Source organism: Quercus suber, unplaced genomic scaffold (assembly GCF_002906115.3).
Source record: "Quercus suber isolate HL8 unplaced genomic scaffold, Cork oak 2.0 scaffold_448, whole genome shotgun sequence".
NCBI lineage: Eukaryota > Viridiplantae > Streptophyta > Magnoliopsida > Fagales > Fagaceae > Quercus > Quercus suber.
In genome coordinates, this window is record NW_027069899.1 from 575,286 (window position 1) to 588,038 (window position 12,753).

At 31.5% G+C, this 12,753-nt stretch overlaps 1 protein-coding gene across 4 annotated transcripts; it reads left to right on the forward strand.

Moving 5' to 3' along the window:
* The first annotated feature begins 1,596 nt into the window (after positions 1 to 1,596).
* Positions 1,597 to 10,100, forward strand: LOC112016036 (uncharacterized). Of its 4 annotated transcripts, XM_024048528.2 has the most exons (8): positions 1,598 to 1,752; positions 2,465 to 2,641; positions 2,776 to 2,972; positions 3,101 to 3,208; positions 3,359 to 5,349; positions 5,613 to 5,688; positions 6,688 to 6,874; positions 9,832 to 10,100. In XM_024048528.2, the coding sequence occupies exons 2-7, from the start codon at positions 2,542 to 2,544 to the stop codon at positions 6,844 to 6,846; spliced, it is 2,631 nt and encodes an 876-aa protein (XP_023904296.2). In that variant the 5' UTR covers positions 1,598 to 1,752; positions 2,465 to 2,541; the 3' UTR covers positions 6,847 to 6,874; positions 9,832 to 10,100. The 4 variants fall into 4 exon arrangements, 3 of the variants coding, with proteins under 3 accessions (XP_023904298.1, XP_023904296.2, XP_065618293.1); XR_002883282.2 differs by lacking the exon at positions 5,613 to 5,688 and having other exon boundaries at positions 1,597 to 1,752; XM_065762221.1 differs by lacking the exon at positions 9,832 to 10,100 and having other exon boundaries at positions 6,688 to 7,087.
* Positions 10,101 to 12,753: the final 2,653 nt, after the last annotated feature.

A 12,753-nucleotide genomic window follows, 5' to 3' on the forward strand; every position in this document is an offset into this window, starting at 1 on the left:
ACTAATTTACGACCCACAAATATATAATGCTTCCTCCTTGGCTCCTTTATGATCTCTTGATGAAGCAATAAAGAGCCTGTAGTGTCCTATTCCAATATTGAAGTTGAATATTATGCCCTTATCGATACCACATTTTAATTTCTTTGGTTGCGTTGGATCCTAAAGGATTTTGGTGCTTTCACTTTATCTACCACTTAACTTACTGTGACAACTAGAGTGCAATTTCTATTACTTATAATGATGACTTTTACGAATGGACCAAGCTTATAAAGATTGATTGTCACTTTGTCTGGCATCATCTGCTTCAAGGTTCTCTCAAGTCACTATTTGTCATTTTCCAAGATTAGCTTGTAGACATCTTTGTCAAGTCACATGCTACATCACATCCTACGGATGTTTCTGTGCTCTAGTTAAGGGGAGAAGAGGGTTTTTTTTTTTTTTTTTTTTTTTTTGCCGCACTTGTTGGCTTTGGAGGACAAAATTTACTGTACGTATACTGTTCATGCACTATTCACGTAATATTTAATATTAAAAGTAGGTTCCACAACACTATTTATACATTTAAAAATTATTTTGCTACAGTGTTTCAGCAACAATCAGTTTTTATCAACTTTCAGCAACAATAAGTGCTATCCAAACGGACCCGTATAAGTTCACTGTGCTATATGCCCATTATCATTTTCTTATCTGTCACTCATAGAGTCAAGCTTTAAATTAAAATATAAAAATAGAAACCTCATTTTCTAAAAGTTCAAAATTAATTCCAAACACTAAAATCCTAAAACCTTCACCTACAACATCATGCTCATTTGCATTGTGTTTTTTCCATTGCCAACAAAACCAAAACATATCATTCACAATACAGTCTACCTTAAAAATTAAAGTTTCATAAGAAAATCGAAATAGAACTCTAGTGAAAACCTTGTAACTCAACTTGTTACCATCTCTTGATGTATCTATGACATATAGGATTCAAATGCTATCTTGCCCATTGTAACTATCAAATTATAAATAAAAAATTTAAAAAAATCTAGTAAAAGCAAACTTGCATTTTAGGGATGTAAACAAGTCGAGCCGAGTCAAGTATTAAAAGTTCAAGCTTGTTTATTTATTTGAACACAAGTCAAGTTCGAGCTCATCACCAAACAAGATTTTATATTCATGTTTGACTCAATTTCTTGTCGAGAAAGCTCGAACTTGTTCATGAGTTATTTAATTAATTTATTCATTTCTTATATATTGTGAAACTATGACTAAAATATTTTCTCTCTTCACAATTTCATGAGATTTTCCCACTAATAAACTATTTATATTATCAATAAGTTACAAATAATAATTTAATATCATATAAACTTATAAAATCTAATTTCAAGTCTATATAAATATATTTTTAGACAAGTGTATATATATATATATATATAAATTCTGCCCAATTATGAAGAAAAATACTTTTAGACAAGCTTTTTTTCAAGTTAAGGTTGAAATATTCTACACAGCTTGGTTTATTTAAAGCAAAAGAAAGAGAGAAAGAATAGAGTTAGAAATATTTATTTAATAATTTGAGGTTGGCGAGTTTTAATTAGGCCACCTGGATATCCAATCCATTAGCATTGCCACTACAGACAGTAATTGCAAATTAATAGACAGTCATTTTTTGAAGCTTTCGCCCTTCTTCCGTCTTCCCTCTGTCATTGTGTCAGTGTCAGTAATTTCAATTTCTTCTTCTGTGCAATTGTTGGAGAAATTAGAAAGGTACGAACTCTCTCTAACCCCTCCAATTTCATTTCTTCTTCTGTGCAGTTGTTTCTTTTTGCTGAAACTAAAACTGAAACTAAACTCAACCCCTGAAGTTTTCAAAATCTCTCTCAATATTTTTACTCTGTCGATTGAGGTACTGATGATAAATTAGATTTACATTTTAGGGTTTAATCTAAGTGCGTATCAATGGCCTTTCAAATTCTCAGTTCTATAACATTGAGAACAAATTACAACATAGGCTGAGGGCGAGGCTCCCCTTTTTTGGGTGCATTTTTCCAAAACGGGAACTTTTTTTTAAATGTTCATTAACCCTAGTATGATCAACCTGCTTCAATTGTTTTTACTTATTTATTTATTTATTTTTTAGTTTAAATTTATAGCATTGTGTTAATTTGGTGGAATATTAATAGGCAACCCTGGAATATTGTGACACGATACTCCCTCCTTTTACAGAAGTGGTGAGTCTTACCATAAATTTAATTAGTGGGACTCATTATTATGTAGGAGGCTGTATTCCTGAATAATTGATTCATTAGTCTTAATCTCATGATGTATTCATGCAAATTGTATTGGGGTATATTATGTGTCATTTTGCGTGCAAAATGGTAGGATATAGAAAGAGTAGTTGCAGCAGCTATACTTTAATCTTTTTAAATAGTTTCCTACCTTGTTGTTAGAATCTCAATTTTGGTTTCATTGATTTCAGCCCTTCTTCCTCATCAATTTAAGCTCAAAGCTCTTGCACTTGTATGTGGTGTGGGGTCGATAAATTTATGGTCTCCCATGGATGAAGATTTATCTAATCGTGCTTCAATCCTTCCATGGATTTGGGTCATGGAAGTTCTTGCACGCTTCAAGCAAGTGGACGTTTCTGTTTTGCATGGTATTCAGAATCCAAATCTACCAAAAAAAAAAAAAAATTGTTATAGTAATAGTTTATTTTGTGGATTATCTTTTTAATCAATCATTTAGCCAAAGGTTGCGGTTTGAGGATATTACATGATTTCTTTGTTTCAGATTTGATTGAATTGGTTCCAGAATTACCTGATGATTTGGGGAAAAACATGAGGGAAATGTTAGCCTTGAGATGTTTGGAGTTTTTATTTGATCCCTCTAATGGAGTCAGAAATGGTGATTGTTCTACCCTGGATTCAAAAGTTGGGCTTGATTTTTCAAAAAGCTGTGAAGATGTTCTCCAACACATATTGCATGAGGTATTTAAAAAAAAAAAAATCTAATTTCAACACTTCATTTGTATGTAATATCGTGTGTATTTTATCATCTGCTTCTAAATTTTAGGAGCTTGGATTTCCATTTTGATGTTGAACATTTCTTTTGTTAGACATCATTATCAGATCTTAAAATTGCTGGACCTGAGCTCCTAAAATGGGATGTTCGCCCCTTTATTATTCATAAAAGAGCTGGAATGCCTAAGCTTGCCTTACAACAGGTAAAGGGAGATTTTTTTCCCCCTGTTTCTCTCTCATGATCTTTTCTTTGTTTCATCTATTATCATTCATTATTATCTGAAAATTTATTTATAAAAAAAAAAAAAAATTCTATTGTCATTCATTATTTGGTTGTGTTTCTTTATCAACAGCTGAAAGATTCAATTCTTGAAGGTATTCATCCGTATGCTGATTCCTTGAAGGAAAGGAGTGGATTGACATTGACAAGTGCAGGTGATGGTATTCCTGTGAATAATGGTAATCACAATGCACTTACACATAGAGTTAATGGGAGCTGCTTTGATACTCAACACATGGGAGCAAAAGGGAACTTGATACCAACAATGCTTGAGAATGGGAATCAGCTATTGCAAAAAGATCCTTGTAATAGGAATTTATTACTTTCCAAGAGGGGAAGAAATAGGTCTGCTACTGAAAATATGGTTGGCGACTTCCATGAGAACCAAAATACATTAAATGATGGTGACAATCTCCACATAAATGCCAAAAAGCAGAAGCAATGTCCCTCTTCTTCAATTCAGTCCATAGAAGAGAACCCAGTCCCTCTACGTGGAACAGAACCGTTAGAAGATTCTTCTGCAAGAGTCATGCCAGTTTCTGAAAGAGAAGGTTGTGATTTGGCAAAAGATCAGATAGGAACGTTGAAAGAAGGCAGGGTTCTAGAGGATGGTCATGATGAGCATACTGTCTCGGTGAGATGTGGCCACAACAGTGATGATGAATTCCATCATAATCAGTCAGAGACTTCTGATAATGCCACAATGATATGTCAAGGTCCTTCTGCAGATGAACCTTGTAAAGATATCGCTGTCAACAAAGACATAGATGATAGTGAGCATTGCGTTGAACCAAGACCATTAATTGGTCCCTATATTGCAACCATGATGGTTCAAGAAATGTCTGTTGATGAAGTCAAAGATGATAGTGAGCATTGTGCTGAACCTAGAACATCAAGTGGTCCTCTCCTGAACAAGACTCTAGAAGATGAATTCCATCATAATCAGTCAGGGACTCTTGATAGTGCCACAATAATGCTTCAAGATCCATCCACAGATAAACCTTTCCAACATGTCTTTGTCAACGAAGACAAAAATGATGGTGAGCATTGTGTTGAACCAAGACCATTTACTGGTTCTTTCCTTCCTTGTAGTGCCAGTGTGATGGTTCAGGACATTTCTGAAGTTAAACCTGGTCAAAAGATCTCTGTTGAAGAAATCAAAGATGATAGTGACAATTGTGCTGAACCTAGAACATCAAGTGTTCCTCTCTTGAACAAGACTCTAGAAAATGAATCCCAATGTAATTGTGGACATGATTTTCAACTAAAAGCACCATGTGCTGCATCACTGGATGGATCCCAGCAGAAGATTATCACTAATGAAGCTGAAGAGGTTATGGATCTTTGTTGTGAAGCAGAGACATCAAATGACAGCGATGAGTGTCACAATTATAAAATTGATGTCTCCAAGAAAAAACTTGAATTTTTGCGCTCCCAGTGCAAGTATAGTCATGATTCCTTAGCATCAGCTGGTTGTACAGAGCATAACTTTTGTGTGAGGTGTAATGAAGGTGGTCAGTTGTTAGTATGTAACACCAGGAATTGCCCATTGGTGGTTCATGAGAACTGTTTGGGTTTCTCATCCAGATTTGATGGCAATGGAAACTTTTACTGTCCCTTCTGTGTATATTCTCTTGCTATTTCGGAGTACCTTGAAGCTAAGAAAAAGGCCTCCTTGGCAGATACAGAACTAAATAAGTTTATTCATATGGATTTGAAGCATCAGCCAAAAGAACTCATGCAACAAGCAGAACCTTCTGCATCAAGTGATAATGTCAATGCAACACTTAGAGAGGAAGAGGCAACTGTAACTACTGGGACACTAAATGAATTCACTAACCAAGGACAAGCTCACCACGAGGAAAACACAGATGTTATTCCTTTCAATCAAAGACAGGCAGAAGAAGGATTTCATCAGGAAGTTTCAGGGCAACAGATTGCTGATCCACCACGGGAACCTGTTTGGGCACTTAATATTGATGGAGAAGGAACTTCTGGAGATGAAACTAATAAGTCTATCATTTTTAATTATTCAATAAGATTACGAAGGCGGGAGAGTTATCAGTAAGTTGTTTGTGTATCAAGTCCTTTTAATGCAATTATCATCTTCCCTTAGTGTCATTCTAGGCGTTAGGTATTTCTACCTTGCATAGTCAGAAGCTGTCTTAAAAATTTGTAATGCTCTCTGGTAACCATATTTGGTCTTGGAATCATGTTTTCTTACCCCATGCACTCTGGTTATGAGTGGCAGTCTAGGTTTGCATTGATTGTCCTTCATTGATAATGACTTTTTATTTATTTATTTTTTTTAATTTTTTAATTTGTAGTACATACCCAGTACTTCCTCCTCTGCTAAGGCGAAAAAGGGTTCCATGGACTGCCGAGGAGGAAGAGAAACTAAAGGTATTTGTTTTACCTTTTGAATGAATCACTTCATATTGACAAGTAGTTTAAAAGTCCATAGTTTTACTTATCACATTTGTATGTAGTCATTGTTAGTTTAAGTGTATTCAAGTTCATATTTAAGACTGGATCTCAAAATTTTATATTTTCTCTTTCAGAATTTCCCAAAAAATAAAAAAATTATAGTTTTTATATGTGCTTGCATTTGATGAAGAATGAGAGTTGCTATTAGTCGGCGTGATAAGTTGTATGCTTGTGGCTCTCATTTAGGACTAATGGCCAGTGGTTCATTGATGAGATATACAATAACAGGTTTTATATTCTTAATTTTTGTTTTTCCACTAAGAAGCACTGGTACTTCAAACTAGTGGTCATAGATGTATCAAACATCAATTCAATACAGAAACTCTCATATATGGGGGGGATCATTTTTTTTGATGACATGCAACCTCACCAGGGCAGGGCCCTTTGGACCCACCTCTAGGGAGTAAACCACTAACGCACAACCCCACCCATTGGAACCATTTATCAGGTAATCTAGGGGAACTCCTAGTGGGGATTGAACTTGGATGTCTGGGTCTACAATTTATCCCAAGCTTCCAACTGCTAGGCCACACCCTGACACGTATGAGGGGATACTTAGCTTTCCTATTCTTTCTCCCTCAATCTCACTTCTCTCTATGAAACTAATACTGTCTTAATTAGTTTTATTATTCAAACATATTTTATGTCCTTTAGATCAATCTATGTTTTATACTAAAATTTAGCATAATATGAGTTTAAGAATATTTATTTATGTAAATCATTGATTAAAGTACTCTTGTATCATATTTTAATTTTCAATAATTAACATGTCTGCTGTGTTCATCTCAGATTATATACATATACATATATATATATATATATCATGTATCTATATATATCATGTATCTATATCATTGCTTTTAGGAGGTTGCATATGTCTTAAGTTCTAATATTGATTTTTTTTCCCTATTTTAGGAGGGAGTGCAGAAACTTGCAAACCCCAACGACAGTAATATCCCATGGAAGAACATTTTGGAATTTGGTGGTGATGTGTTTCGATCAGATCGTACGACAATAGACCTAAAGGACAAATGGAGGAACATGTGCAAAAGAATTCCCAAGTCAAAACAGTAGTTTGTAATATATAGACGGATTATATATGGTAAGAGTTACATATGTGTTTCATTCAGTTCAAGTTTTTAAAAACGTTTTTTAAAAATTTGGCATAAAAAACAGTATGAATAAAGCATAAATAGAAATACTTACAGGTATATAAGTATATTGTGAATTTGTGTTAAAATTTTGGGGCTGAAAGAACATCTGTATGTTAATCATTTCTTTTATTATATCCAAATTTAGTAGCTTACGTATGTTATTTGTATATTCTCATATGATGTTATCAACAGCCAACTAAATATTATTATATTTACTTATTTAGTTTTCAATTTTTTGTTGTATTTCAAACGACCCTTCCTTCTCCCACAAGAATGGGTAAGAGGGTAAGGTCACGGGTTCGATAGATTTGATTTTTGTTTTTTTAAACCTAGTAATAATAATATACATACATACATAGGACGTTGAGATTCAATCATTCAAATAATAATAAAAAATCAAGTGAATCAAATAAAAATTCAAGATTATTAATAATAGTATGAAAATGTTTATTTTATTTTATTTTATGATGTGGAACCCCACCAAGGCAGGAATAATAGTATGAAAATGCTGACATTTAATATAAATAGCTAAACATTTAAATATATATATATATATATTAATTTTTTATAATGTTATTGTTTTATATAATAATACACCTTAGCACAATAAACAATTTTAGTGCCAATAAGAGTATCAAAGTTTAGTCAAATTGAAGTAGTTTTGTACAAGTATAATTATGGAAAAGTTTAATATGTATTTTATGCTTTAATTTTTTATTTATCTTTTTAAAAGTGTGTTTTCAGAGCATTTTTATTTCAGACAGTAAATGAGAGTCTTTTATAATGAAAAAATAACCACATGTAGCATACCTTATATTATGAGTGTTCTACTAACTATGATCAAAACAAAGTGCTTTGTCCCGGTCAGCTTGCATATTGATATAGGGATATATTTTGCCCTTTTGATCTGCCCTTGATATCTCACTTTGACCCAATGAATTTTTTTTTTTTTTTTTTGAATCACTTTGATCCAATGACTTGTAGTTATTACGATTGCCTCTGGTGTCAAAGTTTAAATAAGATCAATCTTATCTTGAAATATTTCAAAAGAAAACTGTATTTACTTATTGATCATAATTCCTATGGATGATGTAAATACAGTTTACTTTTGATAAAGTAAGAGAAAACTTACTTATTAATTATAATTCTTAGAAAAGTGCTACGTCCATAACATTTTCACAATAAATCATAAGTGGTAAATTGTTATTAATTTTAATTTAAACCTACCGCTGAAATTACTTTTTTGCTCACTAATAACAACCTGTCACTTATGGATGATGTGTACTAATTAAAAAAAAAAAAAATTCCTATGGATGATTTGATTTTTTTTTATTTATGGAGGGACCATTTGGCTGGGGTGATTATTGTGGGGATGGGAAATGGGGAGAGAAAGGTGGGGAGAAAATGTTATGGGATAGTGTTTGATTGGGGGGGGGGGGGGGGGGTTTTTTTTTCAAATTTAACGTTTAATTTATCTATCTATTTATTTATTTATTTATATTTATTAGTATACATTGACAGCATTTTTTTTTTCTTTTGAATTTTATATATATTAATTTAATATGCTATCAATGAAGTGTTTACTGTATTAAATGATTTTCATTGTCTGTTGAGTTTTCTTTTTCATATATTTATAGAGGCTCAATAGATTTTTACTATTTAGTGTACAATCTAAAAGCATGGATTCCTGTTGAGGGTGTCCCTTGAAATTGAAATCATTTGTTGATGAAAATAGGAACCAGTTAACAACCATGAAATATATTATGATTAATATTATTGAGCTGGGGTTTGGAACCTCAAATAAAACCCTAATACATCTGCTATCTATCTCAATTGGTATGGTGGACTGTGATCCCAGTCTGGCTAGGGACAATTTTTTCTAGATTCAGAATCTGTACAGTGGACTTCCAATTGTTGGTACATGTTAAGGCTTGGAAACGGTTTTTCTGTTTTTGGAAAACTACAGGAACGATAGATTAGCTGGTCTTAAGTTTTTAATTGCTGGTCTCTTATGGATTGGTCCTGATAAAGAACTAGGACATAGAGCAGTTTGCAATTACTAGTAAAATGTTGAGCTTTTACAAAATACTAACTTGTAACTCTATGCATATGTATGGATACACTTAAAAATATACAATAAGATACATAATATAATTTCTATATATATATAATTTAAATACTATTGATAGTTATTTTTATATTTTGTTAACTCTTTAAAATTTTTTGTAAGGATATTATTAGATATAAAATATAAATTGTCTATGTTTATTTATTTATTATTCTGAAGCATTATTTTTTTTTTAATTTTTTTTACGATTCATTTATTTTAGACTCTTTGATTTTTGTACTTAATAACTTATTTGGATGAATATTTTTTATGTGGTCTCACATTCAATTCTAAAATTAAGAAATAAAACTTTTTAAGAATAAATATTTAGGACACATAGCGCAAAATTAAAACTTTAATTTAAAATTCTAATTTGAGTTTTTCTCAGCTTCACTTATTATTATTATATATAGATATATAAATTAGTTGTGTGCACCAATCATTGTGGATAAATTTTTGGGAATTAAACCATGAATAATGAAATTCAATTATATATTTATAAGAATTTGAATTACATTTTCTTTATGAGATTCGTACTGGTTTTTTTTTTTGTTTGGAGTTTACTTTATGTCTTAAGACCTATGTTGCTAGGGATTTTTCACAAAATGTGTTATGTTTGGGAATTCTCACAAAAAGTTCTACTAAACCTAAAGGAACTCTTTGTGAGAATTCCCAAACATAACACATGTTGTGAAAAATCCCTAGCAACATAGGTCTTATTGCTGTTTTGTTTAACACTATTATCCCAATGGCTGTTAAGTTCATCTAAATAATGCATTTCTTCACAATTTTTGACAGTTGTACAGGTGGTCAACTTGAAGAGGGAGGGAGAAAGTTCTTTTTGATTCTTGACCTCAGAGATCACACTGCTAGGTGGTGGTTTTATTTATTTATTTATTTTATTATTTTTGTTGTTGTTGTTGTTGTTATCTGGATTCTGGGTGCTAGAAGTGACAAACACTTGTCACTTGGCCTTTGCGTGAGTTGAATAGGGACTTAGCATCTCTTGTTATCATCATTCCCAATACAAAGGAAAATATATAGAATTCGTTTTATATTTGCTTCTTGCTGTTTCTTTCTCCCACAGATTGAGGCAGATGCGCTTTTAACTTGTCTTGATAGTTCAACTTATACTGAGAACAAAAGCTACCATGTATTTATAATGTATATATAATGAGAAATGTCATGTCTGCGATATTTTCTTAACATTTTCATAATAAATCTTAAGCAGTAGATTGTTACGGATTGTTATTAGCGGAGCAAAAAAATAATTTTAGTAATAGATTCAAATTAGAACCAATAATGACTAACCATCTATGATTTGTTGTAAAAATGCTGTAAAACTATTGTGAACATAGCACTTTTCATCTATACTATTAATAACAGTTTTCCAGTTTAGTTTTCAATATTTTACATACTAAAATACTACCACACAAATTCTTAAACTCTTTAATATACTCCTATTTTTTAGTTAAATAATTTTGAATTAAAAACATAAATTAGTTAAAAGAGTAATTTATTATTCTTAAGTTTTAGGGTTTTTTCTTTTATCTTTTTCATTCAGCATAAAAGGACACTATTTCTACTTGTTTTTTAAACATTATTTTACGTTACCTTGCTTTTTTATTTTTAAAAAAAAAAGTACAAATGATTATTTATTTATCACTTTTTAACATTATAACACTAAATCAAAATAGACAAATAAATAAAAAAGAGTATTATTGCACACACAAAGCGCATGTGATGAATTTAATATATAATAATAGTTCGAGTGGAAAGGAAGAAAGATATTGAGTATCCGTTTGGATATACTTATTCTACGTCCACGTTTCCTTCCACTTTTTTTTTTTTTTTTTTTTTTTCAGCCATATATTTTGACTTTTCTTCCGTAAACAGTACACCTATGCACTGTTTACTAGCCCACAAACTTTACTTTTTAGCAACTTTTTCATTAAAAATAGGTCATACGGCACTATTCACACATTTAAAAATTATTTTATTACAGTATTTTTAGTTTTTAGTTTTCAGTTTTAGCAAAATAAGTTCTATCTAAACGGGTCTTGAATGAACTAAAAGGGATTTTTTTTATAAGAATGTTTGATTTATTCTTCTGTTTGGGAGTTTAAGAAAGAATGGAAATGTTAAAATGGAATTCTTCTCTTCCTTCCCCTTTTAAGCATTTCTTGCTAAAGTGGGGGGAACATTATGTTTGGGTGCAAGATAAAAAGTGGGGGGACGGTAAACATAGGAAGGATGAAAAAAAAAGAAAAAAGAAAAAGAATATACTGTTGTTTGTCGTGTGTTCGGTAGAAATGAGAGAAAAATGTAATTAGCTAAATTAGTGTAGATGACATCATGTTTACGAGGATGAAAATTGGAGGTATGAAAAAAAAAAAAAAAAAAAAAGAAAAAAAAAAAGGAGGAGAAGAAGAAGAGAAAAGAAGAAGAAGAGAAAAGAAGATATTCATGCTTGTCGTGTGTTTGGTACAAAGAAGAGAATTTTAATTATTAGATGGCATTATATAAAAGTAAACGTATCATATTTATTATTGTATTTTGTTTTCTCTATGCATCGTTTTTATATGAGAATAAAATAATTGGATAAATTGAAATACTTAACACTATACCTTATAAATACACTTGAGAGATATAGATTAAACTGCAAATTTGCCAACTTATCTTAGCTGGGGACTATCGATCCCAAACCCAATTCCAATTTTTTTTGGAGAGAGATTTTGTGGGTTTGGGGAGAAAATACTCTTCCAACCCTTTTTCTTTGTGCTGCATTTTCCTCTTTACCAAATAGAGGAAAATTGTAATTACCCCACCATTCTCTCCTCAAGTTTCCCACATCTCACTTTCCACTCCAACAGAGAGAATATGAGGATCTGAATTTTGACAACTGACAAAGAATAAACTCCTAATAATTCTTGCTTATTCACCAATAGTCACATGGCGTAATATCTTATAACATAGAAAAGGCTAATGTATCTCAGGTTAAATTGCAAGCCATATAAGATTGAAGAACGTATAACTCCTAAACGGAAAATCGTAAAAATCCTATGCATAATTTCAGCTGAAAAAAATAAATGGATATCAAAACTTGTTTTTGGTTAAGTAAAATCATTGTCAACATACAAAGGTCAACTTCATGGTTCTCCTCTAATTTGACTTTGTTTTATTAATTGGGTTTTACTTTTAGTTTTACCATCTCTGATTGGGAGTATCGTTGATGCTGAGTGAGTTATGAGCTGAAAATTTCCTAGTAAAATTACGCTCATAATGTATTTATGATGAGATACGTCCATCACAGCCCTAGAGTAGAATTCTCTCAAGTCTCAAATTCAAGTACTTTATATTCATAAAATAAATTAAAATAAATAAAAATATATATATTCTTCATTCATAAGATATGGTTTGCAATCATGCTGTTTTGTATGTCATGAAACTCCCATGTTAAAATCTCTTAGCTATTGTAATATTCTCCTTGTTAACGTGTTTCACAAAGAGAAACAGAAAGTGCAACTTTAAAACCACAATTACAAGATTAGCAAATTGCAAAATTCTTGCAAAGTTATCATCCTCTTTATTACGACGATTACATAACCATTAATCGTGATTATCTCATGTCATAATCCTTGTTTATAAATGAGATGATTTTGAGATTTGCAGGACTTATTGGTAAGAATGTACTTCCATTGAGAGAGAGAGAGAGAGCAT